This window comes from Carya illinoinensis, chromosome 8, assembly GCF_018687715.1.
Source record: "Carya illinoinensis cultivar Pawnee chromosome 8, C.illinoinensisPawnee_v1, whole genome shotgun sequence".
NCBI lineage: Eukaryota > Viridiplantae > Streptophyta > Magnoliopsida > Fagales > Juglandaceae > Carya > Carya illinoinensis.
Window position 1 is genome coordinate 28,775,815 of NC_056759.1, and position 24,209 is coordinate 28,800,023.

The following is a 24,209-nucleotide window of genomic DNA, read 5'->3' on the forward strand; positions in this document are numbered from 1 at the left end:
TTTGTTACTGAGTTTTCAATTCATTTTAATTTTATTTCATGTTTTTAACCACCCATATGAGAATGATGATGAGTACGAGTAGGTGGGCCAGACATAGATGAAGCGGACTGATAAGATTTAGTTCTAGGTTTTTTAGTTAGTTTTATGACATAAATTTTCCAATTTAGTTATTTGAAGACTTTGATTATACTTTTTTTTAATACATGTTTATTTAATAATTCTTTTTATGAAATAAATATTTATGTTGTTAAATTAGGAAATCTCTTACCTGACTTCATTTATGTAAATACGTGACATCCCTAGCTCAATGGAAGGGGGTGTTACAAAACTTATCATTTCATAAGATCAGCTCGCAAATCCGATTTGGTGGCAAACTTAGTCCCAAGCAAATCATCAATCATATCATGAATTGTAGTTAGAAATTTGATCCGGGATTCCTTATTCGGTACAGCAATAGACTTCATCAATTACCCCAAACTGCTAGTGATCAAAGCTTTGTACCACATTGCAGTTGAAAGTTGTAAAGGCAAATAAAGCTCGTCTTTAAAAGTTCAAAATAATAAAAAAGAATAACTTTTTGCAACGTGATTCAGTTTGAGGATTTTCTTTTTCAACTGCTTGTTAACTTTCTGAGATCTATATACCACGATAAACAGCCTAAGTGGATTAAAAAAAGAGAATGTTACAATCACTAAAGGATTTCACAAAAGTATATTTACAAATTGATGGTGTGACTTCACATAATACGTTAGATCTACTTTACAATAAAAATAAGTCACATCAATTTATGAATTTACTTTTGTGAAATCTTTTTATGGTTAAAACATTTATCTTAAAAGAAAGCCTATGAGTAAACGAGTTGATGCATCTAACTCTATCTGAGATCTCAGCATATAGATAGGCTTATAATATTCTAACAGATGCACTCGCTTTGCCACATCTAAATGATTTATCTTGTCCCTGTCAATATTACAGGTTTGTTTACGTGATCATATTAGAGACATAATCAAAATTCTTGCCTTATTAATATAACTTCACAAGATGTCTTTTATGCTAAAATTAGCATTGGAAGTTGCTTTCCTTTTCCTGCCATTGTCATCTTCCACAACTCAAACAAATCAATAATTTAATTCAACGTGGTTGCCAGTTAACGTTTGATAGCTATTGAATCGCTTGGTCACTACTGACTCACATGGTTAGTACTTTTTAAAATTGCATCCTCATCCTTGATACTTGCTACACTCAGAGTTCACTCTTTGTTGTTTCTCTTTTAAAATCTCCGTTGAAGTGGAAACTTCCAAAAGGGATTAGGGATTTTTTATTTCCCTTTTGTTTGTTGGCTATAACGTGTTATGATGGTCATGTTTCTTTGCTGATCTATTATTTTTTCTCTCCTTGCTTCATAGTTTGCACAAGGAATATACCCCAGGAATTAAAGGAAGAGCCACTCCACCCACCAAGAGTAGAAGATGTCTCTGATTGGAAATTCACTCAGTGGGGATTCATCAATAGCTATTTTCTTTCCAGCATTACACTTTTGAAATTATAGCTAATTTGATACTGACACCTTAAATGGGGAAATTGCCTCTGTTAATATATGCTCTTCCTTCTTACTCCTGCTGGTTTTGGCACAAAGTCTCAAATTTAATAGCAGATATCTAAACGTAAATGTCATCCAAAGCAATTATATTTTATAATATTCAGTTTTGGTTCAATTTTCTTTGTTTGTTAGCTTAAAAAACTAGTAATTTACTTTAATGCTGGTAAGTTCAATGAACAAAAGAAGTTAGTATATATAAGGATGAAGCCAGTTCAGGTATAATTGAAGGAGATGATTGTACTGCATTTATAAAGCCGACTCAAATTTTGTAAAACAATTTTGGTAAGTTCTACACTCAGAATAAGGGATCAAAGACAGTGATTATATCAGGAATCTTTTTGTCTTCTTGTTTTTAATATTTATATTTGTATCACAGATCTTTGAGCTCCCACTCTCTGCTCTGCCATAAACCATTGGTGGATACATCTCTTTGTGAGAAACCTCCGAAAGCAACCTTTGTGGTCGCTTTAACTCCAAGGGGCAAAGCAAAGGCAGCAAAGTTACAGGAGGCAGGAGCTCTGCCCCCAAAATGATGCCTATGGTGCCTGAACGTGCCAAGCTGCACTTGGTCATGACTCTCTGGCAGTTAGGTTATGCTGGGAACCATATCATCTTGAGATCTGCACTTGATATGGGAATAAGCAAGATAGTTTTCCCTCTTTATCGGAATGCTATCGCACTGTTTGTTCTGGCTCCCTTTGCATATTTTTCAGAAAAGTAAGCAGCCAAGGTTTATACAACAGATGTGAAGTACTTCACCATAAATGTTGTCGTTTCTCAGCTGCATGAATGTTTAAATACTTTTTTGGGTTCCTTTTTAATTGGATTGTCTGTTCTTCGTTGTCCATGTAGGAATGACAGGCCACCATTAACCACTTCAATTTTGATAGAATTATTCCTCCTCGGATTTATTGGGTATGATCTTTAAAGGAGAAATCCTCTATATATATGAATTGAGAAGTTTGCTATATAATTTTGCTTTTTGGTACCCACAGGATAACATGCAATCACGGATCCTATCTTCTGGGTTTGGACAAAACTTCACCTACCTTTGCTTCTGCTACAGAGAACATCGTTCCTGCTGTAACCTTTCTCATAGCTGCGCTACTCAGGCAAGCAATTATCTAAATATAAGCGTTATCATCCACCAATATAAAACTATTGGGTATTGGTTTTTACGTTTGTGATTGTGTTGCAGAATAGAGCAAGTGCACTTGAACAGGAAAGATGGTAGAGCTAAGGTGCTTGGAACTCTTGCTTCTGTTGCTGGAGCTTCACTCATTACCCTTTACAAGGGGCCAGCCATTTATACACCAAATTCGCATTTACACCAATCACGAGTTTTGCATTCTTTAGGAGATGACGAGGGGGAGAACTGGACCTTGGGTTGCGTCTATCTCATTGTTCACTGCCTATGTTGGTCCAGTTGGATTGTTTTACAAGCACCCCTCTTGAAGAAATATCCGGCTCGGCTTTCGGCCACCTCATATTCTTGCTTCTTCAGTGTTTTGCAGTTTCTGGCAATTGCAGCATACTTTGAGAAAGACTCTCAAGCCTGGCAAGTTCACTCCAGTGCTTTTTTCAGTATTTGCTATACGGTCAGTAATTTAAAATCAGAACCTCGTATTTCTTAATTTTTGAAGCTTATGATCTAAATCAATTCAGGATCATCAGACTTTCGGTTGAGCTTTTATTTTATTTTATTTTTTCTTTTTTCTCTTCTCCTAATAATTTCCTAAGGGAATGAGAAAGCAGATTTTTGGTTGCAGGGACTGGTGGCTTCAGCAATGGGATTTGCAGTACAAACTTGGGTCGTTGACAAGGCAGGACCAGTATTTGTTTCAGTCTATCTACCTGTACAAACCTTGCTTGTAGCTGTAATGGCCACTGTTGTTTTAGGAGAAGAATTCTACTTGGGAGGGTGTGTCTCGACTCTCATTGCCCTATCAAATCATTCTTTTTTTTTTTAATCCTGGAAACATTTTCTGCAAAAATATATATTATCACCTCCTAAAGTCAAACAAGGGAAAGTTAATATCATAATATATTAATGAAACATTATTCAGGCATATGGTCTCTCGTGAACAATTTTCGGTAAAATATTCGGTGACTCGGGCATATTGATTGTAATATTCCCTTCTTGGCTATCATGTGGGATTATTATCATTATATTATTATCAGACTGGAAAGTTATGTGACTTTCCCTTACAAATTGTAAAATGTTAATGTTCTTTGTTTTACTGTTCAGGGTCATTGGAGCAGTGTTGATTGTGGCTGGACTATACCTTGTTGTGTGGGGAAAAAGTGAAGAGAGCAAGTTCGCAACGCAAAAGGCTGTAATTCCCTCTACGCCTGAGAATAAAAAGAGAAAATGCCCTAGTAGTCCTTCTCTCATCCAACCATTAATTACTTCCTTTTCAGAGTGAAAATGGTGACAACTTTCTTTACACTTTTCAGCATGGACCTAAAACAGCAACAGCAAGAGAACCTGTTCTTCGAACCAAGAGAAAGAGAACAGTAGTGGTCCGCTCATTTCAAACAGTTACAGATGTTATTGATTGGTTGTCTCATCTTCAAAGATTTAAGAGTTTTTTGTAGTTCTTTGAGAGAGTGAGAAAAATAAACATGTTAGCTTTGTCAGGTATTTGTAGCGGCGTATTAAGGTGAAAACGGTCTATCTCAATAGACACTTTTCTAGGATTCTTGTAGCTTATTAAGGCGACTATGCTTGCTGCAAAGGCAATAATCCGTCCATATAGAGATTTCAAAAATAATTGAAAAACTGGGTTACTGATATCTCCTCATGATAGCACAGACTTCTTCACCTTTTAGATTTGACAAAATGAACGCATCTAGTCGCAAATGGCATGCTTGCATAACAAACATTTTCGGTTTTGTGGAAAATTGTCTTTCGATCCAAATATCTTGTAAGCTGGTGTTGAAACCATCAAGTTTTCAGACAAGCTTCAACCCTATCTTCAAATCTTAATTCAATGAATGGTACTGATACTACCATCATTCTCCTAGGACAATAAGAGAATTTATAGCTTTTGATTTGTCATGTAAAAGCATAGGACAATAAGCAGCTAAATATGTTAGCCCTATGCTTCGTGATCTAAGATGGAAAAGTAAAGTTGTCCTCAAAGAAATATTGGTTCAAAAGGTTAAAAAAATATTAATGCTACTTATCTAAGATGTCCAAGCGGTCGGAAGTATTCTCTTGCAATTTTGCATATACAACATGGAAATTAAAAGAAAATTGTTGGAACTGCAGTTTGTACACATCAAATATTCCAACAACAGAAATTCTACAACTGAATCAAATTCTTAAAAAAGTAAGTACCGAGCAGAAACCAACCAACAAGAATGCAGGTGAAAAAGGCCAAGTAAGTTAGGAAGGTTGATCCTCCAAATGCGAGCCCGAGGGTGAATACAATAGCAAATGGTAAAATAGATCGCACCATGGAGGCTGTACTCACCCAGTGACCCTTGAGGAAAATGAGAGTGGCGAGGTTCACCACATTCCACCCACCCGAATGAAAGCCCAACCTGTTTAGGTTGTTTGCTACAAAAGAGTGGCAATTACAAGTAAAGAGATTGTACGATCGATGTTGGAATTCCTGAGTGCTCTTTTGTAGAGCATCATCCCAAGTCAATCCGTCTTGTCCAGGTGTATCCTGCTTGTATCCATTCTCACTATCGTATGAGGACGGATCGGGAGAGATGCAACACTGATTGCAAGCATTTTAAAGAGCGATTAATGAACAGGAATTGACTGATAAAGCATCCTCACTACTTTCTAGGATTGTCACAAACAGCCAGCTTATATAATTTCCAGCAAAATGCACAAATCATGGTAAAAAAGGGTCTTGCAGTAATTTCCATGCTTTTGTGCAATGAAAATTCCCCACACTCGACCCCCACACCCCCCCCCCCCCCCCCACCCCCCCAAAAAAGGAAAAAAAAAACCAAAAAAAAAAAAAGAGGCCATGTTACCAGCAGGGTACAATACTGGTGTTAGCAGCTGTTCTAGAAAAGATGATGACAAAGAAGAAAGACCATTAATTAAGATGGGAAAACCAATACATACCTTTTCTTTGCTAATTTGGAGGTAGCGGGTCACTGCTCCAAATGCAAAGTTGTCCACACACACAAAATTGGGCCCTGCAAAGTCCAAGATTACTCCATCCTCTCTGCATATGCCAATGTGGCCAATGAAAGGAACCAGCCATGAAATTATAGGAAGGGGCGTCCACACGATGCAGCATGGAAACCGAGCTCTTCTTGGATCAATTTGCATAGTTGGTGAAACCCTTCCCTCAATTGTCATCACATGCTCAGTGTCCGTATTTGCTTCCATTGCCAAAGCTGCACAATCTGAATTGCCTCAACACAATAAATACTAGCGATTTCTAGACAACCACAAACTTAGGTGAAGAAAAAAAAAAACACCTAATTTTAAAACTTAGGTTTTGCCACACCTAAAGTTTGTAAAACAGCCAATGAACTCAAGCTAAATGATGCTTCTTCCTCCAAATGGGGTGAAGGGTCAGATTTCAAGACGTATTGGATGCTTGTGTAACTTACCAATACAAAAGGGGGAAGTAAAAAGATAAGGTATTTCAAAATGATTCCTCAACCATATATATCTGTAACTGCTTTATGGACCTTCAGTTCTTCAAAAAATGGCAAAACGAGGCTGCAACCTCCTAAAATCTTTTCAACCATTAAGAAAAAGAATCCTTACCGTCCCAACCAGGCATGTATGTCAGCAGAATTAACTGATTCATCCATAAAGATTAACTAATTCATCCATAAAGATTAAAGAAAAGATAAAGAAAATATCACTAGCCGAAGCAAGATTTCTGGAGACCAAAGAAATTCAAAATCAGTGCCCAGAACTTTCCTGGAATTCTTCTCTGTATTTTACACATTTATTTGACTTTAAATAATCTCATACATGTTCCTAGCAAATATAAAAAAATGCAAAGAATTGTTTCAGTTGCATTTATCATAAGGAATATGAACAATCACATCCATTTTGCATGACCTCTCAGCTTGCTCGTGATGTCTGGTAATAAAGCTAATAAATTTGGTTCTTCCACGTATCACCTTAACAATATTCAAATCGACACATTTTGGCCACTCTCAAGTCTCAACTAAAGCCTAGATCCAATAAACCAACCGTCCACCGCCCTCCTCACTTTGAAAAAGAATCCTCAAGGGGAAGTACTCAAAAATTTATCAATCCCAAATTTCCCTTACATCGCACCTAGAATTTTACGTACATAGGTAAACCTCTACGTATAGAAGTTGATTAAAGAATAAAGGTCACTGGTATCCAAGCACCCACATATCTGTATGCAACAAGATTAAGGATTAAGTTAACAAATCCTTTCTAAATCGGATCAGAGACACAATCTTAAGCTGACCCATTATACCAAACTATAAATACAAGAAACAAATCTCATAAAAATATTAACAGTCCCCAAAAAAAAAAAAAAAAAAAAAAAAAAGCAGTCACTGTATCTAATCGGAACCCCAAAAGAAATCAAAAGAAGAAAGGAAACCTAGCTTTTGGCCTAATTTGGATACCCATTTGGGTTTCTTTCAATCAGATATCCTAAATCCTGTAAAATGGGAATGCATATATACATGTAAAGAGAAAATACAAACAAGAAGTAAGAGAGGAAGAGGAGAGAGCAGAGAATAATCGGTCTCGGCTTACCCGTTGAAACTTCTCCCTTGGAGGTTGAAGTGGGGAGGGCTAGACGTTGGAAAAGACGAGCCTTTGCTCCGGTCCAATAGTTATGGGCTCTCTGTGTGGTGAGGGAAGTATTATAATCCACCAAAACCACAAGATTGTTTTGCACGTCTTGGTGATTGATGGAAAGTGCTGTTTCTTTCTTCCAACCTTTTTTTTTATAAATTTTTTGTTGTTGTAAAATTATGCAAAGAATATTCTATTTTACCATCACGAATACTGAGATGTTTGAATTTGAATTGCTACTTAAAATCAATAGGATTTTGAGTATTCTATTTCCCTAATCAATCTTAAAAGATGATGCTACAGTCACAATTTTTTTCTTGCTTTTTCATATATTTTTTTATATTTTAAAATAATTTAAAAAAAATTCATAAAATCATTTAAAAATATTTTCTTAATCACTAAATAAAATATATATATATATATATATTTACATAAATAAATAGTGCATGTTAAATATAGAGAAACATTTTAGCTCATATGTATTTTACATAATCCAATAGAGAACATGTTTTGTCACGTTGTTAGTCATTTTTCATAAAAATGCAAAATAAATAAACTATATTGGATTATGTAAATAGTCAATATTGCACCATTCATCCATCTAAAGATATTTTAGTATCTCTCTTTCCACCTTTTATGCTCCATCCCTCTATTGTACTTTTGTCCTTATATTTGTATACAACTTTTATTCACTACATCATTGTACACAACTTCACTCTACTTGCTTTTATTTGCAAAATATCTTGCAACCCTTTATTCGATACACCTTTCGTTCGTGAAAGTAACATTAATCCCAAAATACTTGTTCAAAATATCCTCCAATACAAAATAGAGGGTTTAAACCACAATCCTTGATATCAACCATCCTAATGAAAGTCTATATTGTTTCTTAACATGAATTGGAAAAAAGGGGTTCTATTTGCCCTTGTCCTTGTTCAAAATCTTTTGTCAGCCCTAAAAAAGCTTCAATACTTCACATATAAAGTTCTCACCATAAAGCACTCGGGGCTCTTCAGAGCAACCTTAACCTTTAGGGGAACCTCACATTCGTATTTTTCCATTATTATCATCTATTTATGTCACAACTTCTATTATTCCAAAGAGAATGGTAGTAGAAACCACCACGATGAGATTTTAATAAATCTTAGCAAGTTAAATCAATAACATATAAGAAGACAACATAAGCATGTATAAGGTAAACCATGAATATAAATGCATGAGCATTGATGTGAACTTGAATGAAAAACTTACTTCTTTCTTATACGTATTCTTTTTCAAAATCTTTAACCTTGTAATCATGTAACAAGGTAACGAAATGACCATGTAACAAAATATCGCAATTCATTTCATATTAATCACTTGTAATCATTAAGTCATATAACAATGTGGGTGGAGACCTCACGGCTACCCCTAGGAACAGTGAGCTCCCCTGCTAGTTACCATATCACCTTGCCGACTCTCTTGACCGGGTGTGAGTACGTTGGAGACCATATGATACAGTAGTTCGCAATTCACACAGTTCTCAATTCGCCTTCACCACATTATCAATTTATTGCACCCACCAGCATTAGGTGGAGCTACTTTGCTCTAGAATCTTTTAAAAATAACTCATTCAAAGTTCGTTGACTATACTTTATTAACCCAAGGGTCACCACTCTGATTTAATCACTTTAGAGTGGACATAAGAGTTCTACTAGGATATTCTCCTATCCTAGCATTCGAGTCGTGACAAAACTATTTTTTTAATGCACAACCCAAAAACATGAGACAAACATTTGAGCACAGCATGCACATAAGAGATATGAATCATGGCATATAACAAGTAGCAATTCCATAATCCAATTTAAACAATCAAGATGTAGAGTTTATACATAAACATAACTATATTATCTAAGAGTAAGTTAGAGACTAACTTACAAATATCCTGATGTAAAGAAAGTGTCAATGATCAAGCAAGATGATATTGTATGTTTTCAAACGATTAGATTTTGGATTCAAACATTAAACCAAACTTGGGGTGGTGTGTACTGGGTTTTATGTTCTTAACTAGGGTTGCAAACGAACCGAATCGAGTCGAATTCGAACAGGGGGTCAAGAGCTCGTTTAGCATATATATCTACTCGAACTCGACTCGAGCTCGAAAAAGATTGAGAATTTCTGATCGAGCTCGACTCGTCTAGTGAAAATTCTGATCGAACTCGATTCGAACTCGAGTACAAAAAATACTCGAGTTGATACGAGCTCGAGTAGCTCGACTCGAGCTCGATTTAAATCAGACCCACAATTTTTTGTTTTTTATTTTTGTTGGCTGAAGTAAAAATGAGATTATTTCTCCTAATGAACTTTAACTAGAATTATGATAATATATATTAAATTGAGTTCTTAATAGTTATTAGACATAAATCAATGATTCATCACTTACCACAATATAATTAAAACTTACAAATAGGTAAAATAATAATTCCAACATATAAGATATCGTATCACAATAAATTACAATTTAAAATGGTAGATCACTAATTACAATTACAAAATCTAGCAAACTTACAAAAATAATAAATTATAACTTCAAATGATAAATCACTAATTACAGTTACAATTTCGAGCAAATTTACTAAAAGAATAAACTAAGTAGCTTCAAAAGCTTACAAACTTACAAATAATGCCCATTACAAATATAACACAATTCAATGACTTAGTTCTTAGTAGCTTTAGAGCTTGACAAATAATAATAAACAAAAAATTATTATAAATAAATTAGTAGATTGATAGAAAAATATCAAAGCCTCCATGGCATACATTCAGAAATCTGACTAAAAATTAGACGAAATATTAAAAAACAAGCCCACTTACCTTTGTTTACAAATCTCTATCAAATAATAAATTCCATTTCTTTGATCACCAAGTACAAAAAGAAACACTACAAAATACCTTCTTATAATTATCCATATTTCTCCATTCAACACAATTATACTTTTACAAAAAACTAGGGCTACAATTCAAGTAAGTCAGATATTCAATTAATGAAATCACCTAGATCCAAGCTTCCAAAAAATCCCAAATTCCCAACCTTGTCTAGTTGGACAGCTTCAAGCCTCCAACCTCCAATGAGTCAATAAGTTTGATCCACAAAAATAATTACAACTTTTGTCTTAAATAACATGTTCTATCATTGTTCCTTGTAGTATTTCTACTAGATCAATTCACAAAAAGAAAAAGAGATTAAAAACTAGCCAAATGCCAATCACCATCAACCTATAATGCAAAACACACACGATATAATTAGCAACATGATATAACAAAATAACAATTCAAAAATAAATAGCATTATACTAAAAGGCAAAAATATACAACTTGTCACTTGATTCCCCATCAAGGCAGTAAAATCTCCTCATAAGTTGGTTCTTCTCTCTAGAAAATAAAAGAAAAAATTAGTTAAGACAAGTTCTCAATAAGTTAAGACAAGTTATAGATGGCAATAAAAAATTATTAAATAAAATTATACTTACATTCGATGATTTTTTCAAACCATGAAGTACCCGAACCCAGTCAGCCCCACATAATAACATTTCTACTGTTTCAACAGACATTGATGCGCGATAAGGATCAATTACTCTACCACCAGCACTAAATGTGGATTCTGAAGCAACTGTAGTAATTGGAATTGACAAAATATCACGTGCCATCTTAGATAAAATGCGGTATTTTAGATAATTAACCTTCCACCACTCCAAGGCATCAAAATGTAAATTTGAATCCTCACTACAAATATAGACACCTTCCTCTAAATAAACATCCAAATCAGATTTCACTGGACGAATGGTATCATTCCTTCTAACGAATGATTCAAATATAGACTTGCCACTCATCACATTCTTCCCCACAACATTGATAGAGCCACTACAAGAAGAACCTATGTCTCGAGCATTTTCATGTCCACTCGACTCCACATTAGCTAAATTATAATCTTCAGCATACTCATCATACAGCTCATATAAGATTCTCAAGATGGTGTCTATGTTTTTAGTGGCTTCGGGTTCTGAATAAATTACTGGAAAACAAAATTGAACTAGCATCATCTTGAACCTTGGATCCAAAACAGCAGCCACTGCCATAAGCAAATTACATTCCCCTCAATATTTATCAAATTTTGTATTCATCTTCACAACCATTGCCCGTATGTAATCATTTAGGTCAAGAGACTTCTTGTTCAACACCTCTTTTATTCTCCATACCTCAGGAAGGAATAAGTTAGCAATTGGATATTCAGTTCCTGAGATAATGTTTGTAACCTCATTAAAAACTGCCAAAATTTGACAGACATTTTCCACTTTGGTCCAATCCTCAACACTTGGAACATAATTAAAGCCTTGATCTCTATCTCCATATCTCGGAAAGACTTCCCTAAACTCTAAGGCTGCAGCTAGCATTAGATAAGTGCTATTCCATCTGGTAGGAACATCCAAAAAAAGTTTCTTGCTTGGTAATTGCAATTGTTTTGCAATATCATTAAACTGCTTGATACGAGCTTCTGATGCAACCAAGTACTTCACCCCTTCTCGAACACAGTCGACAATTTCACCAATCTTACTTAGTCCATCTTTGACCAATAAATTTGTTATATGTGCACAACAACGCACATGAAAAAGCTGCCCCCCGATAGATAACTTCTTTTTCAAACTGAAAACATCTTTGAGAACCCTTAAAGCTACATCATTATATCTAGCATTGTCCATTGTTATTGTAGATACTTTGTTCTCAATTCCCCAATCAATGAAACACTTTTGAAGAGCATCAGCAATAATAACCCCGTTGTGTGGTGGTGGGACATTACAAAAATTTAAGACTCTTTTTTGTAAATGCCAATCAGGATCAACAAAATGACAGGTAATAACCATATATAAGATCTTTTGACCTGAAGTCCACATGTCGGTTGTTATACTGACTTTATTCACACCTCTCAATATTGTCTTCAACTTCTTTTTCTCAATCTCATAAGTGGATTGACAATCATTTCTAGCTGTAGTACGACTTATTTTTTGCCAATAAGGAGTATTAGCTCTCATAAATTTATTAAACACCACATGTTCCATCATGGAAAAAGGATACTCATGATAAAGTATCATGTGAGAAGCTAGTTCTCTTACCTTTTCCATATCATACGAGAAATTTTTTACAAGATTCACACATTCAGAATCCTTCATGTCAATAGTCAAAACCTTTTGTCTCTTAGAAGCAGCTATGTGTGGAAGACAACTAGTCAAGTGCCTATGAAAGTGAGTTGTAGAACCTGATGAAGAAATAGACAAGAGATCTTTGCAAAAGTTACACTCAGCTTTCTTGACACCATTCTTCTCCACTATTTTAAAATCTTTCCAAACTGCAGAAGTTTTCTTCCTAGGCTTCCTTTGGTATGCATATTTTTGGGGATCTATAGGGGCACTTGGGTTTTCTTCTCCACCAATAATACCATCAACTTCATTATTCCCATCATTACTATCACACTTTATAGCATTAAATTCTTCTCTACCAGTAATACTATCAACTTCAATCTCTACCAGTGGACTTGCAGATGAGCATTCAACAGTTGGTACTTGTTCAGACATGTCTAAACAAAAAATTTTAGACAAGTAGTGGCAATGTTAGACACAAATATTGCAGATTAATATTTTTTTAAGAAGAAAATGTAGCTACAAATAGCTAGAGTAAAAAAATAAAAATAAAAATAAAAACAGATGTCTTTGCTCAATAGGGCGCTCGAGCGCAGTGTCGAGCGCGTGTCGAGCGTTCAACTCTGTCTGAGTTCGCTCGAGCGCAGTGTCGAGCATTCAACTCTGCTTGAGTTCGCTCGAGCGAAGTGTCGAGCGCGTGTCGAGCGTTCAACTCTGCCTGAGTTCGCTCGAGCTCAGTGTCGAGCGAGTGTCGAGCGATTTAATCGCTCGACACTGAGCTCGAGCGAACTCAGGCAGAGTTGAACGCTCGACACGCGCTCGACATTAAGCTTGAGTGAACTCAGATAGAATGTGTCGGCAGACCTTCGCTTGACACTTCGCTCGAGCCAATGTTCCAGATCTCCCCCCCAACTTCACAACAGCAGAAGCAAATCCAAATGTTTTATCATTATGGAAAAGGTAAAACTATAAGAATTATCAAATACCAACTTAAGAATCTTAAAACAAAATGGAAATTTGTTAACTTAAGAAAGATCAGACATCTATGAACCTTCTTAATTTGCCAACGCATAACAATGGATGAGTTAAAAAAAAAAAAATCTCCTTATGCCATTCTCAAACTTGTGAAGTATGCAGCTCAGTAGCCCCCACAAGAAAGCTCTACTTCTTCAAAGCCCAACAGCCACCATCAGAAAAGCTCTACCTCTAAGACGATTTGGCTCTTGGCTTTGGCTCCGGTTGATGATGAAAAGAATAAGAAGAAGATCACTCAATCTACAAAAGAAGATGAATTTGCTGCTTCAAAACCCTCTGCTTTTGTTTTCCTTAGATATATTTCACTGGAAATCAGATTAATGAGGAAGAAATATAAAGGGAAAAGAGGAAATCCAAACAGAGCATCCTACGTGTGAGCTTCATCTTAAAACAGAGCACTATCACACAAAGATGTTTGTGTAACTGTGTTAGCTTCAGCCTTCATCTTAAAACAGAGCAATACCTCTTACCAATCCAAAAACTACCGAAGAAACAGAGGAACTGGAACTGGAACCGTGCTTGCTTGATGAGCTGAGGAACTGGAGTTTGGAACCGTGCAAGTTTGGAACATTTCAAGTCTGTAGATGGCACGCTTTCTCGCTTTGCAGTCTGACTTCTGAGAAGCTCGACGGCTATCCATCTTCTCAAGCCGTAAACGTCCCACCAAGGAGCTGCTGGAGAACAGCGCCGTGCAAATAACCAAAATTCAAAATAAGGGAAATAAACAAACTAAACCCGCTAGGTGCTAAACAGTCTAAAAGGAAAAGGAAAAATATTCTAATATATTTCAGATTGTACTATTTTATTTTTCTATAGAGTCATGAATTATAAACTAAAATGTAATTAAAATTTTTATTTTTGTCAAGTATTTTTTTATTATTTTTAATCACTAAGAAAAAAATTAAAAAATTAAAAAATTTCACTACTAGTCACTACTAATAGTGAAATAAATAAAAATGCATATGGCATCAAGAATGCCTAATACATTAAAGTCATTTAAAAAATTACATAATAAAGCTATTAATTTAATATTAAAGTATTCAATTATCCTTAATATAATATTAAATATAGCCAAATAATCAAAATATGATTAGTTAAGAAAGTGTCGCAATCAATTAGAGTTGTTTATTATTATAAACATTTAATTACAATAATACATTATTATTGTAAAATACTAAAACATGTTACTTATACATAAACTTAAACTAACAACATATATTATTTTATATATATATTACTTAACATATATATAAAGTATAAAAAATAATATATGTATAAGTATAAAATATATATAATAAAAGAATACATGTAAGTATATATGTAAATATATATTAATATATATATGTATAAATATTACGAGTACTGTGATGAGCTCAAAACGAGTTGAATCGAGTTTATACGAATATTGTTCACGAGCCAAAACCGAATTGAGTCGAGATTATACGAGTTTTGCTCGTTTAATATTCGAGCCAATATTAATGTTCATGAACAATTCATTTATTAAATGAACCGAGTCCGAGTCGAATTTATACGAATCGATCTCGAATTGTTCACGAGCGGCTCTGTTCATTTGCGGCCCTACTCTTAACCCTAATCGGCTACAAGCTCTTCTTGTTACTTTTATAAGTTATATATATATGGTTTGAAGATCACAAGTGTGTATTGTGAGTGTAAGAGAAGGGTGTTCTCACTCGACAAAACCTTAATGACCAAATATCTCCACTCCTTTTTTCCCATCTCGCCATCAAGCTTGAGTTCTTTGGAAAGAAAATTCTAGACAAACCATGCCAAACAAGGTTATGCATGGTTGCCTTCTTGTGGTCGAATGAAATATCTCATTTGTCTCATGGGACTTCATAACAAGGCCAAAACACTTATTTTTCCACTCCTTTAGGCTGAATCTCTTGACCCAAACCCTCACAAGTGTATGCATGTTCATGAGAAGGAAATTTTATAGAAGCTTTAGAGTTCTTACCGTGCAATCCTTTCCCACAAAGTAATCTTGAATCTCGAATTCTTGCTTGCACGAAATAGGTGTTTGGATGGAAGAAAAATTTTGTTTAGTTTCTTCTTCTAGTGTAGGCAAGATAGAGAGGAGAGGGTAGGGAAAAAAAATTTGAAGTGAAGCAAAATGATTCTTGGTTTCCTTTAGCATGGGTAAGGGGTGCCAATCATTCAATGCCCATCTTATAAATTCTCTGTGTTCCCCACTTATTCTCTCTCCTAATTTATGAAAAAAATGAAAAGTCTTTAGAAACCCCTTGGATAGGAGCCAAGTGGGTTCTTCTTCTAGCCTAGTCGAATGCCCCTTCATCTTCTTCCTCATTATTGCTTTCCCTTGGGAACCTAAGGGTCTCCCTTGCATGGAGGACATGTGGTGCCTCCCTTACCGAATTCTTAAGCCTTTTTTCTATTCCTCTTTGTGTCTAGTTGCAATGAACCTCAGGTTAAGCAATGCATGGTTGCCAATGTCATGGAGTGGGCGTGTGGCTCTTAGCATTCCTAAAATCCTCAAAGATTGTTCTACAAGCTACACATGATTGACGTGTACATCACATGGCCGAAACCCTAGGGCCTTCTAAAGACTTCATTACCTATTTTGCATGCTTGCTAAGTGTCGTGCCTCTTAGAAAACTGAACTCTCCTTATGATTGCTTTCTTGTAGATGTTATAGTGTTCCTATGCATGAATGCCACGTGGTAAAAATAATGAGGGTAGTGTGTGTCCCTTGCATTTTTCAAAATCCACTTCTCTTCCTTCCTTCTTCCACTTTTGAGTCCAAATACAATGAATTCATAGCGTGAATTTGCATGGTTGCCAAGTGGCGTGGTAGGAGGTAGGGTTGGTGTGTTCCCTTGGTGAGCCAAAATCCTAAGGCTTTTTTCTTTCGCTTGGCTTCTTCTAGAAGCTTTATGACTTCTATGCATGAGGTACAAGTGGCAGATGCTTCTTAGAAAAGATGACACTCCCTTTCCCTAGGAGCCTAATGGTTTCTCATGCAACAAGAGCTGAAATGAATAAGTATTGGGCTTCTTCCTTGGGATTGGGCACTTATTGCATCAACAAAACATGGCCTAAGTCAAACTCACACCCTTAACCTCCTTAAATCATTAGGCTTAAGTTTATTTGGATTAAAACAGAAAATAAATTTAATAAGAATAAGGATTTAGCTTAGACCAGGTTATCACTGTGTGTGTGTGTGTGTGTGAGTGCACGCACGTGCGTATTTTTTAAGTTTGAAAAAGTTGTAATGATTAGATAATGATTAATTAAAAAAGTTAAAAATTTGAAATTAAAAAATATTTTGTATTTGAGTAATGTTTGGAAATGAAATATTTGAATATATGAGAATACTTGAAATATGTTTGTGTTGTCAAACGGGCTTATTAAATGTCGATAGATATAAATATACATTCATTGGGGGTCTATGACCAAGTATTTCTCACAGAGAGGGAGAGCAAGGCACAAAGGACATATTGAAATGGACAACACATTAAGGAGGTTTAGTCATCAATACATGGAAGTGTATTTTTTTTTTTTTCAGAGGATTAATAGTTCAGCATCTCAAAATTTTGTTGGCGCTATAATGTTTGCATGTATATTGAGTTGAAGGCTTAGATAGTGAGTTGGGATAATTTGTAAATAGTAATAAAATTGTTAAATTGAGATTAGATGGTTTTTAAAATTTGTGTGTTTGGATTTGGAAGTGGAATGTGATAGTTTTAACTTTTTGAAGATTTAATAGTTGTAGGTCTCACCAATCATTGCATAGTATTCATAATGATTGAGTTTTATTTAAAAATATACTTATAAATAAGTAATAGTAATTACTAATTACCTACCAAAAAATCTTCAAATCACATAATTAACATTACTGAATTTTTATTAATCAATTATTTTTTGTATTTACAAAATTTATAGAGGGTTGTATTTCTAAGAAATCGAAATTTTTATTTTAATATATCATTATAGAGAGTTGGCCTTGGATGGACTGATCAGTACTGTGATATCCTTTATTTACGTGTATTTTAATTAACTAATTATTTCATTTATCAAGATTTTAGACTTTCTTGTTTTAAATTTTAGATTAATTACGTGGTATTATTTTAAGACTTCTAACTGTGTAATTTAAATTTAATGTGTTTTCTTGTTATTAATTATTGTCTATTATTTAAATTACTCTTTATTTTAAATTATTTTTATTGTTGGATTTTGCTATCTTATTTACTTAGTTACAGTGTTTAAATTATTTTATTTAAATTGTCTTTTTGAAATCATTTTTGTTGGATCAGTTTTGAGATCCAGGTTGAAAAGACTGGACCTCATTTATTTCTTTTCTTTTTTCGTTTTCTCTTTTCTTTTTCTCCTTTTTCTTTTTCTTCTTCATTTTTCTTTTTTATTTTCATTTCTTTTTCTTTCCTCCCCTGCCTTCACCTCGTGCGAGCCCTTCCCCTACCCTTTTCCTCGTGTTTCAATTTATCTCTTTCAACCCTGTCATGTACCACCCCCTTCTGTTACCGTCCCTCCCATTCTCTTCCCCACCGGCCGGTGACCACCCTCCCTCCATTCTCAGCCCCTCTCGCACTGCCGTTAGCCTCTGAGCACGGCTTCAAGCTGCGCGGTCCTTGTGTTCAGACACCGCCATCTTTTCACCACCTCATTGTCTACTCCCCAACTACCTAATCCACCCATCCTTAGCCCCGATTTGCCACATTTGAAGCCCCATCATCTCATTTTCCAATTTGAACTTTTTGGCCTCCAACTGCCACCCATGCCACCACCCACAGTCAACCACCACCACTATTTGTTTCACCAACATCTTTAAACCATTTCCTAGCCAGCCCAAGTATTCGTTTGTCCACATTCAAAATTTGGTATTTTTAGACCCACGACCATAATTCAAAATATACTATTGTGTTGTTGTGCCGCCACCTTTAACACCTCATAGATTCTTTGAAAATTATATTTTATCACTGTAAGTGATTTTTCAAAGAATTTTATGAGATTTAAATATATTTTTGCACTAACGATTTTCTGCAGTCTTGTTGGTTATGTCAGGCCTTGTGTCCAAGGAGTATGGGGGTTGGATCGGATTGGAGGATGGATTTGTCTGTGAAATTGGATTGTGTTTAGGTTGTTATCTGTTGTGTTTAATGTCATCCTATTCATTGTATTATTGCATGCATGCTCATCTGTTGTAAATAAAAACTTGGTTTTCATGTGAGAAAGAATTTTTGGGTGCGTTCGTATCACAACCCTAAGTCGAGATGGGGTATTATCTCGGTGGAGCTATTCTAGTTAATTGGGAGTGTAATACACTGAGTGACATCCCCTGGATGTTGCTGGGTGACAAGGAAATCGGATGAGATGGTAACGCCCTCATGTCGACTCAGTGGCCCCACTACTGGCGGGGGCTAGAGGATGCTTGGCCATGAACGCACTGGGCGTGAAACTGGGCATCGCTCATTACGAAATTACATGCACAGTCGTTACCCATGGTGTGACAAAGGGAGTCAGGGTATGCAGATGATCCATAAGGGAGATCATAGTGCATATAAAATAATTGTATAGTAAGTCATTTTTTGAAAAAATAACGGATTTTAATAAATGGATATGTGGACCATTTTTTGGAAAAATTGTAGTTTATTTCTTGGACCATTTTTTAGAAAAATGACGATTGATATTTTAATGGATTTGTTTTTTGAACAAATGGGATTTTTGGCGTGCATTGAAAAATAATCATTTTAGAAAAATGATGGTTTTGAGCTCATGTATATTTCAGCATGTGTATGCATATATGTTAGTGGTTTGAATATGTTTTTATCTTGTAGGTTATTTGGTTGATTACTTACTAAGACTCATTTCTCACGTGGTATTTAATACCATGCGATACTATTTTTTAGTACCATAGATTTTGATGCAGATGAATATGTCAATCCTGAGACTTTGGCTCTGCCAAAGGAGTGACTTGGGGTTGCTTCTTCATGGTTTGGGGATTTGTTACTTATTTTACTGTATACCTTTGGTTTGTATTATATTTTTATCAATTTGTTGTATAACTTTCGAATGCATTTTATTTTGGGAGACTTGTATTTAAAATTTTGGTACTTAGTCGACTAAATTTAATTTATCCGTTGCAACCTTTGTTTTTACACTTGTTACACTTACACACACTTTGCACTTGTCATTAGGGTAGGGGTGGCAATATGTTACAAGACCCGTTAACCCAACATGAACACGACATGATAATAGCGGATTAGGGTTTAGTCTTAATGGGTTCGGGTAAAAATGGGTTGACCCGTTAAGACATGAATGCTTAACGGGTTGTTAACGGGTCAACCCGTTATGACACGTTAAGAAAGTTAAAATTACAATTATACCCTTATACCTAAAAGTAAAATTGTTAGAATTTCAATTTCAATATTTTTATTGTTTAGATTCTAATTTTAGACTTGTAATTAGCTTTATAATTTTTATAAATATTGTGATTTTAAATTTTATATAAAATTATGATAAATTTAATCAGTTCAAACTAGTTAATTTGGGTATATTCAATCCATTTACATAAATAGTTTGAAACGGGTCGTATATTATCATGTTAATCTATTTCATAACATTCACTAATAGGTCAAAACGGGTTGACATGACACGACCCGTTATATTAACGGGTCGTGTTAGGATTTGAGATTTTGACACGATAAGCTTAACGGGTCGGGTTATGGTTGAGCTATATAGTATAATATACATACTTTGATACGACACGAACACGACCCGTTAACACGATTTGACACCCCTACGTTAGGGTGCATGACTCTCGTTATCGGCATCTCGACATCATGATTTCCACATTTCTATATGTGGGGGGACGTCAAGGCACATAGAGAAATGTGAGGTTTGGGAACTCTTTTCATAGATCACTGAGATGAGTGAGGGGAAAGGGTTCAAAAATATGAATGGTGTTTTCTCATTTCCTAAAAAGAAAATACTACTTAGTCCCTTTAATGTTACCATTTAAAGTTACCTCTCGAATATTTTTTTACTTAATAATTAAAAAAGTGAATATTAATAAAATTGTATATTTTTTAATTTCTTTTAATGATTAAAAATATTAAAAAAATATTGGACGGTCAATATCCCTTCATAAAAAAGCTACTTTGAATTTATATTAACTTTGAAAAAGCAAGAAGTTGACAGTAAGGTGAAAGTTTGTCGTGATGTGAAAACTGGGATCTAAAAACATCTTTATAATTTCACCTTGACCGTTTGAATACGGGGACGAACTCTCCGTACAAAGTGAGTTGAGATGTTTTGATCTCAATTATGTATCCAAACTTAAGCTGAATTGCAGATTGATTGCCTTTTATAAGCAATAGATAACCTTGACATTTATGCTTGTCATTAGTTTCATGGTATTAATATGTTCAATTTCCAGTAATTTCACAAACCAATGTGTTTATTCCAAGCCACGAATGCATAGGTACCATCTGCATATACACAATCACTCATGTCCACTCTTCTTACTCAATATATCGCATGAAATTTGTTGTGCTTTTATTTTTATAAAGACTGGTGCTACTGATATTATTTTCTGTTCTATACAGGGAAATACATTATATATTATAAATTCAGTACGCTTGGACCCCATGGCTTATTGTTCTTCTTCACTCCCCATTCACCATTGTAGAACAGTAATGACTACCATTAAATGTTGGGAGAAATTAAGCATGAGATCAGTGATAAAGTCCAGCATAACAGATGGACTGAGCATTCCAGTAAGGGATCCATTGCACCAAGATGCATAACAATTGGATGATGCTTAACAATCGGATGATGGTAGCAAACACTTCAATTTTTACACAAAATATAATAAATATTTCAATTTTTTTAAAATAATAATAATATTAAAAAATAATATTTTATTTAATTTTTAACTTTCATCCCAATTAATATAATTTTAACTCATTGTCCAAACAACACTTAATAATTACATTTTATGCGGAGCACATCAAATACTAATATTGTGCGGTCAATCATGTATCATTTTGAAGTTGTTTGGCTCTATGCTACAAGCAATTTTGTTATTGGTGGTGCACTTCCCACAAAGTGAGGTGATCGAGAGAGTCACGTAGTAGGCAAAAAAAAATTATTTTATTTTATTTTATATTTTTTTCAAACACTTTTTTATAGGGGTGCTACCCGCACCATACGGTGCGGGGTAGAAACCCCCCTGCCCCCCGCCCCCGCATGGGGCGGATGGGGAAATTTTTCCCCGTCCCACATGACGGGGTACGGTGTGGGAGGGCAATTTGTCCGCCCTCCCGCATCCCCTTCTGGGCCATTTTCTGGGCCAAAAATGGCCCAGAAGTGGGCTCAAAAACATCAACAATTGGTCAAAAATGACCCATAAAGTTGTATTTTTGACCCAAAAAAAAGCTTGTAGGCCATTTTCATTTTTCAGCCCATAAAATTATAAGTAAAAAAAAATTAAAAACCAAATTAAAAAAAAAGTGTTATGAATGGTAATTGATTTTATGGCTAATAAAAGTTACTAGTCTAAGAGTCTAATACGTAATAAACTAATAATAATAACTAAGCTATTACAAAATTGAAAGACTAAACAATTACAAAATTACAAACATAAAAGTGTCCAATGGACATTGTATCAGCATTACAAATCATTGAATACAAAATATGAACAAATAATTAAAAATTAAATATTCTAAAGAGGTTTGTCAGCTGTGACTTGTCTTTGAGTCAAGGGGTGTGACAGTTGGGGCGGCCCGGGCTTGAGCACATTTTTATGTTGCAGAGGTGCTAGACGTCTCATGTGTTATTACAAAAATTAATATTAAAATTAATAACGATGAAATGGAAATGAATATAAATAAATTAAAATAATAAAATAAAAAACAATTACCAGGTGGTCCAAATCCAGACTGATCACCACCCTCATCGGTCTCTTTAAAATCTAAAATATCTGGAACATGAATATCCTTTCCTATCATCCAACTCTGTGTGCATATCAATGCTTCTACAGTTGTAGGAGATAATGAACTATAGAAAGGATCCAATATACAACATCCGGTACTAAAGGCTGACTCTAAGGCAACGGTGCTAATAGGGACGGCCAAAATACAGCGGGCAATCTAAAAAATGATGGGATATTTCTTTGAGGTATTCTTCCACCATCCTAATATATCGAAATTATCATAATTATCTTGGACCATATCTGCTGACAAATAGTTGTCTAACTCAGAAACGATCTCCGTAGATTGATAGACTAGTGTGAGATTCTGTGCGAAGGTCTTAATCCACGACATTTAGCACTTTTTTGTAGGAGGCCCGGTCAAGGTGTCTGTAGAAGGCGTTGGGGTCGGTGTATGTGTTTTCGATGTAGTACGACCTTTAATTGCATTAAACTCATCATACAATTTTTTTAGGGTATCTCGGGCCAATTCACCAATAAGTTCAGTCCATACCTGATCGTGAACAAGTCCCAACCCATATAACAAGCCTGAAACTTTCAGACAGGAATCAAGAATAACAGCCACATATAAGAAAATATTCATTCTAGTCAAATCTCTCTAATACTTGTCATATTTTAGCATCATGGTTACTGTCATCCCCCTCATCCTTTCATTGGAACCCCTACGCATATTTTCTAATTATTCTTTTACCCTACATATTTGTTGATAAAACTCATGGGATGTAGGGTACAAAAAACTAGATATATTCAATGTGACATCATAAAATAATCCAAAAAAATCGACGAAAGTATAAACTACCACCCAATCATCATCATTAGGCTTTCGTGATCCCCCATGCTCATCAAAGTATTTGACATATTGGATGTCTTCATCACCCAATAATTGAAAGGTTACCTTATATTCTTGGGCCGCCTCCAACATCAAGAAGGTTGAGTTCCATCTGGTAGGAACATCAGTACAAAAACCCTTATTCGATGTTATGCCTGCAGCCTTTGCAGCAACTTTGAATTTCTCCAATCTAGAAGGAGAAGACCTCACCCATTTCACAGCCATTCTAACTCGTACAACCGAGTCATCAACATCTTTCAACCCCTCAGTCACAATTAAATTCAAAATATGTGCAGCACATCTAACATGCAAATATTCATCATCCAAGAATGTCTTATTTGCATCTTTAAGATAATTCTTTAGATATCCCAAGGCGACATCATTAGACGACGCATTATCAACTGACACAAACAAAACATTTTCCAACCCTCACTCCTTTATTGCAGCCTCCAAGGCCTTCCCAATCGTCTCACCCTTATGATCAGTTATTTGACAAAATTTAATAATCTTTTTATGCAGAACCCAATCAGCATCAACAAAATGTACAGTCAATGACATGTAATTCATATTTTGGATAGAAGTCCAAGTATCAGTAGGTAGGCAAACTACCAAACCCGCCAATTGGCCCCTCAAAACATCTTTATCACGGATGTACATCTTCTTAATATCCTTTGCCACAGTGTGACGAGAAGGAAGTACAAATCTCGGTTCTAACTCTTAGACAAATTCTTGAAACCTTTTACCCTCCACAAACTGAAAAGGCAGCTTGTCCATGATAATCATATGAGCTAACTTCCTTCTACACTCATCGGGGTTAT

At 35.1% G+C, this 24,209-nt stretch overlaps 2 protein-coding genes and 1 long non-coding RNA gene across 6 annotated transcripts; 1 reads left to right on the forward strand and 2 right to left on the reverse strand.

Moving 5' to 3' along the window:
• The first annotated feature begins 1,071 nt into the window (after positions 1–1,071).
• LOC122318978 (protein WALLS ARE THIN 1-like) lies at positions 1,072–4,485 on the forward strand. Of its 3 annotated transcripts, XM_043136802.1 has the most exons (8): positions 1,072–1,195; positions 1,407–1,882; positions 1,977–2,317; positions 2,453–2,515; positions 2,596–2,712; positions 2,799–3,198; positions 3,370–3,521; positions 3,849–4,485. In XM_043136802.1, the coding sequence occupies exons 3-8, from the start codon at positions 2,130–2,132 to the stop codon at positions 4,024–4,026; spliced, it is 1,098 nt and encodes a 365-aa protein (XP_042992736.1). In that variant the 5' UTR covers positions 1,072–1,195; positions 1,407–1,882; positions 1,977–2,129; the 3' UTR covers positions 4,027–4,485. The 3 variants fall into 3 exon arrangements, with proteins under 3 accessions (XP_042992736.1, XP_042992737.1, XP_042992735.1); XM_043136803.1 differs by lacking the exon at positions 1,072–1,195 and having other exon boundaries at positions 1,247–1,882; positions 3,356–3,521; positions 3,849–3,992; XM_043136801.1 differs by lacking the exon at positions 1,072–1,195 and having other exon boundaries at positions 1,250–1,882.
• Positions 4,486–4,751: 266 nt separating this feature from the next.
• Positions 4,752–7,487, reverse strand: LOC122318979 (protein RTE1-HOMOLOG). 2 transcript variants are annotated; one of them, XM_043136806.1, is made up of 3 exons: positions 7,329–7,487; positions 5,691–5,968; positions 4,752–5,331 (listed from the first exon to the last, which is right to left on the reverse strand). In XM_043136806.1, exons 2-3 carry the CDS (start codon positions 5,958–5,960, stop codon positions 4,909–4,911), a joined length of 693 nt encoding a protein of 230 aa, XP_042992740.1. In that variant the 5' UTR covers positions 5,961–5,968; positions 7,329–7,487; the 3' UTR covers positions 4,752–4,908. The 2 variants fall into 2 exon arrangements, with proteins under 2 accessions (XP_042992740.1, XP_042992738.1); XM_043136804.1 differs by having other exon boundaries at positions 5,691–5,977; positions 7,329–7,485.
• A 6,037-nt stretch (positions 7,488–13,524) lies between these two features.
• On the reverse strand, positions 13,525–14,086 carry LOC122318980. Its single transcript, XR_006244964.1, has 2 exons — positions 14,040–14,086; positions 13,525–13,816 (listed from the first exon to the last, which is right to left on the reverse strand). It is a non-coding gene; the product is annotated as an uncharacterized LOC122318980 (long non-coding RNA).
• Between the last annotated feature and the right edge of the window lie 10,123 nt (positions 14,087–24,209).

Bases quoted from the DNA above. Each gene is read 5' to 3' on its own strand.
- LOC122318978 (XM_043136802.1), top strand. From the start codon at position 2,130: ATGATGCCTATGGTGCCTGAACGTGCCAAGCTGCACTTGGTCATGACT. The intron at 2,713-2,798 runs GCAAGCAATTAT...ATTGTGTTGCAG, and splicing joins CTCATAGCTGCGCTACTCAG to AATAGAGCAAGTGCACTTGA. The intron at 3,199-3,369 runs GTCAGTAATTTA...TTTTGGTTGCAG, and splicing joins TTTTCAGTATTTGCTATACG to GGACTGGTGGCTTCAGCAAT.
- LOC122318979 (XM_043136806.1), bottom strand. From the start codon at position 5,960: ATGGAAGCAAATACGGACACTGAGCATGTGATGACAATTGAGGGAAGG. The intron at 5,332-5,690 runs GTATGTATTGGT...GCTTGCAATCAG, and splicing joins TCCAAATTAGCAAAGAAAAG to TGTTGCATCTCTCCCGATCC.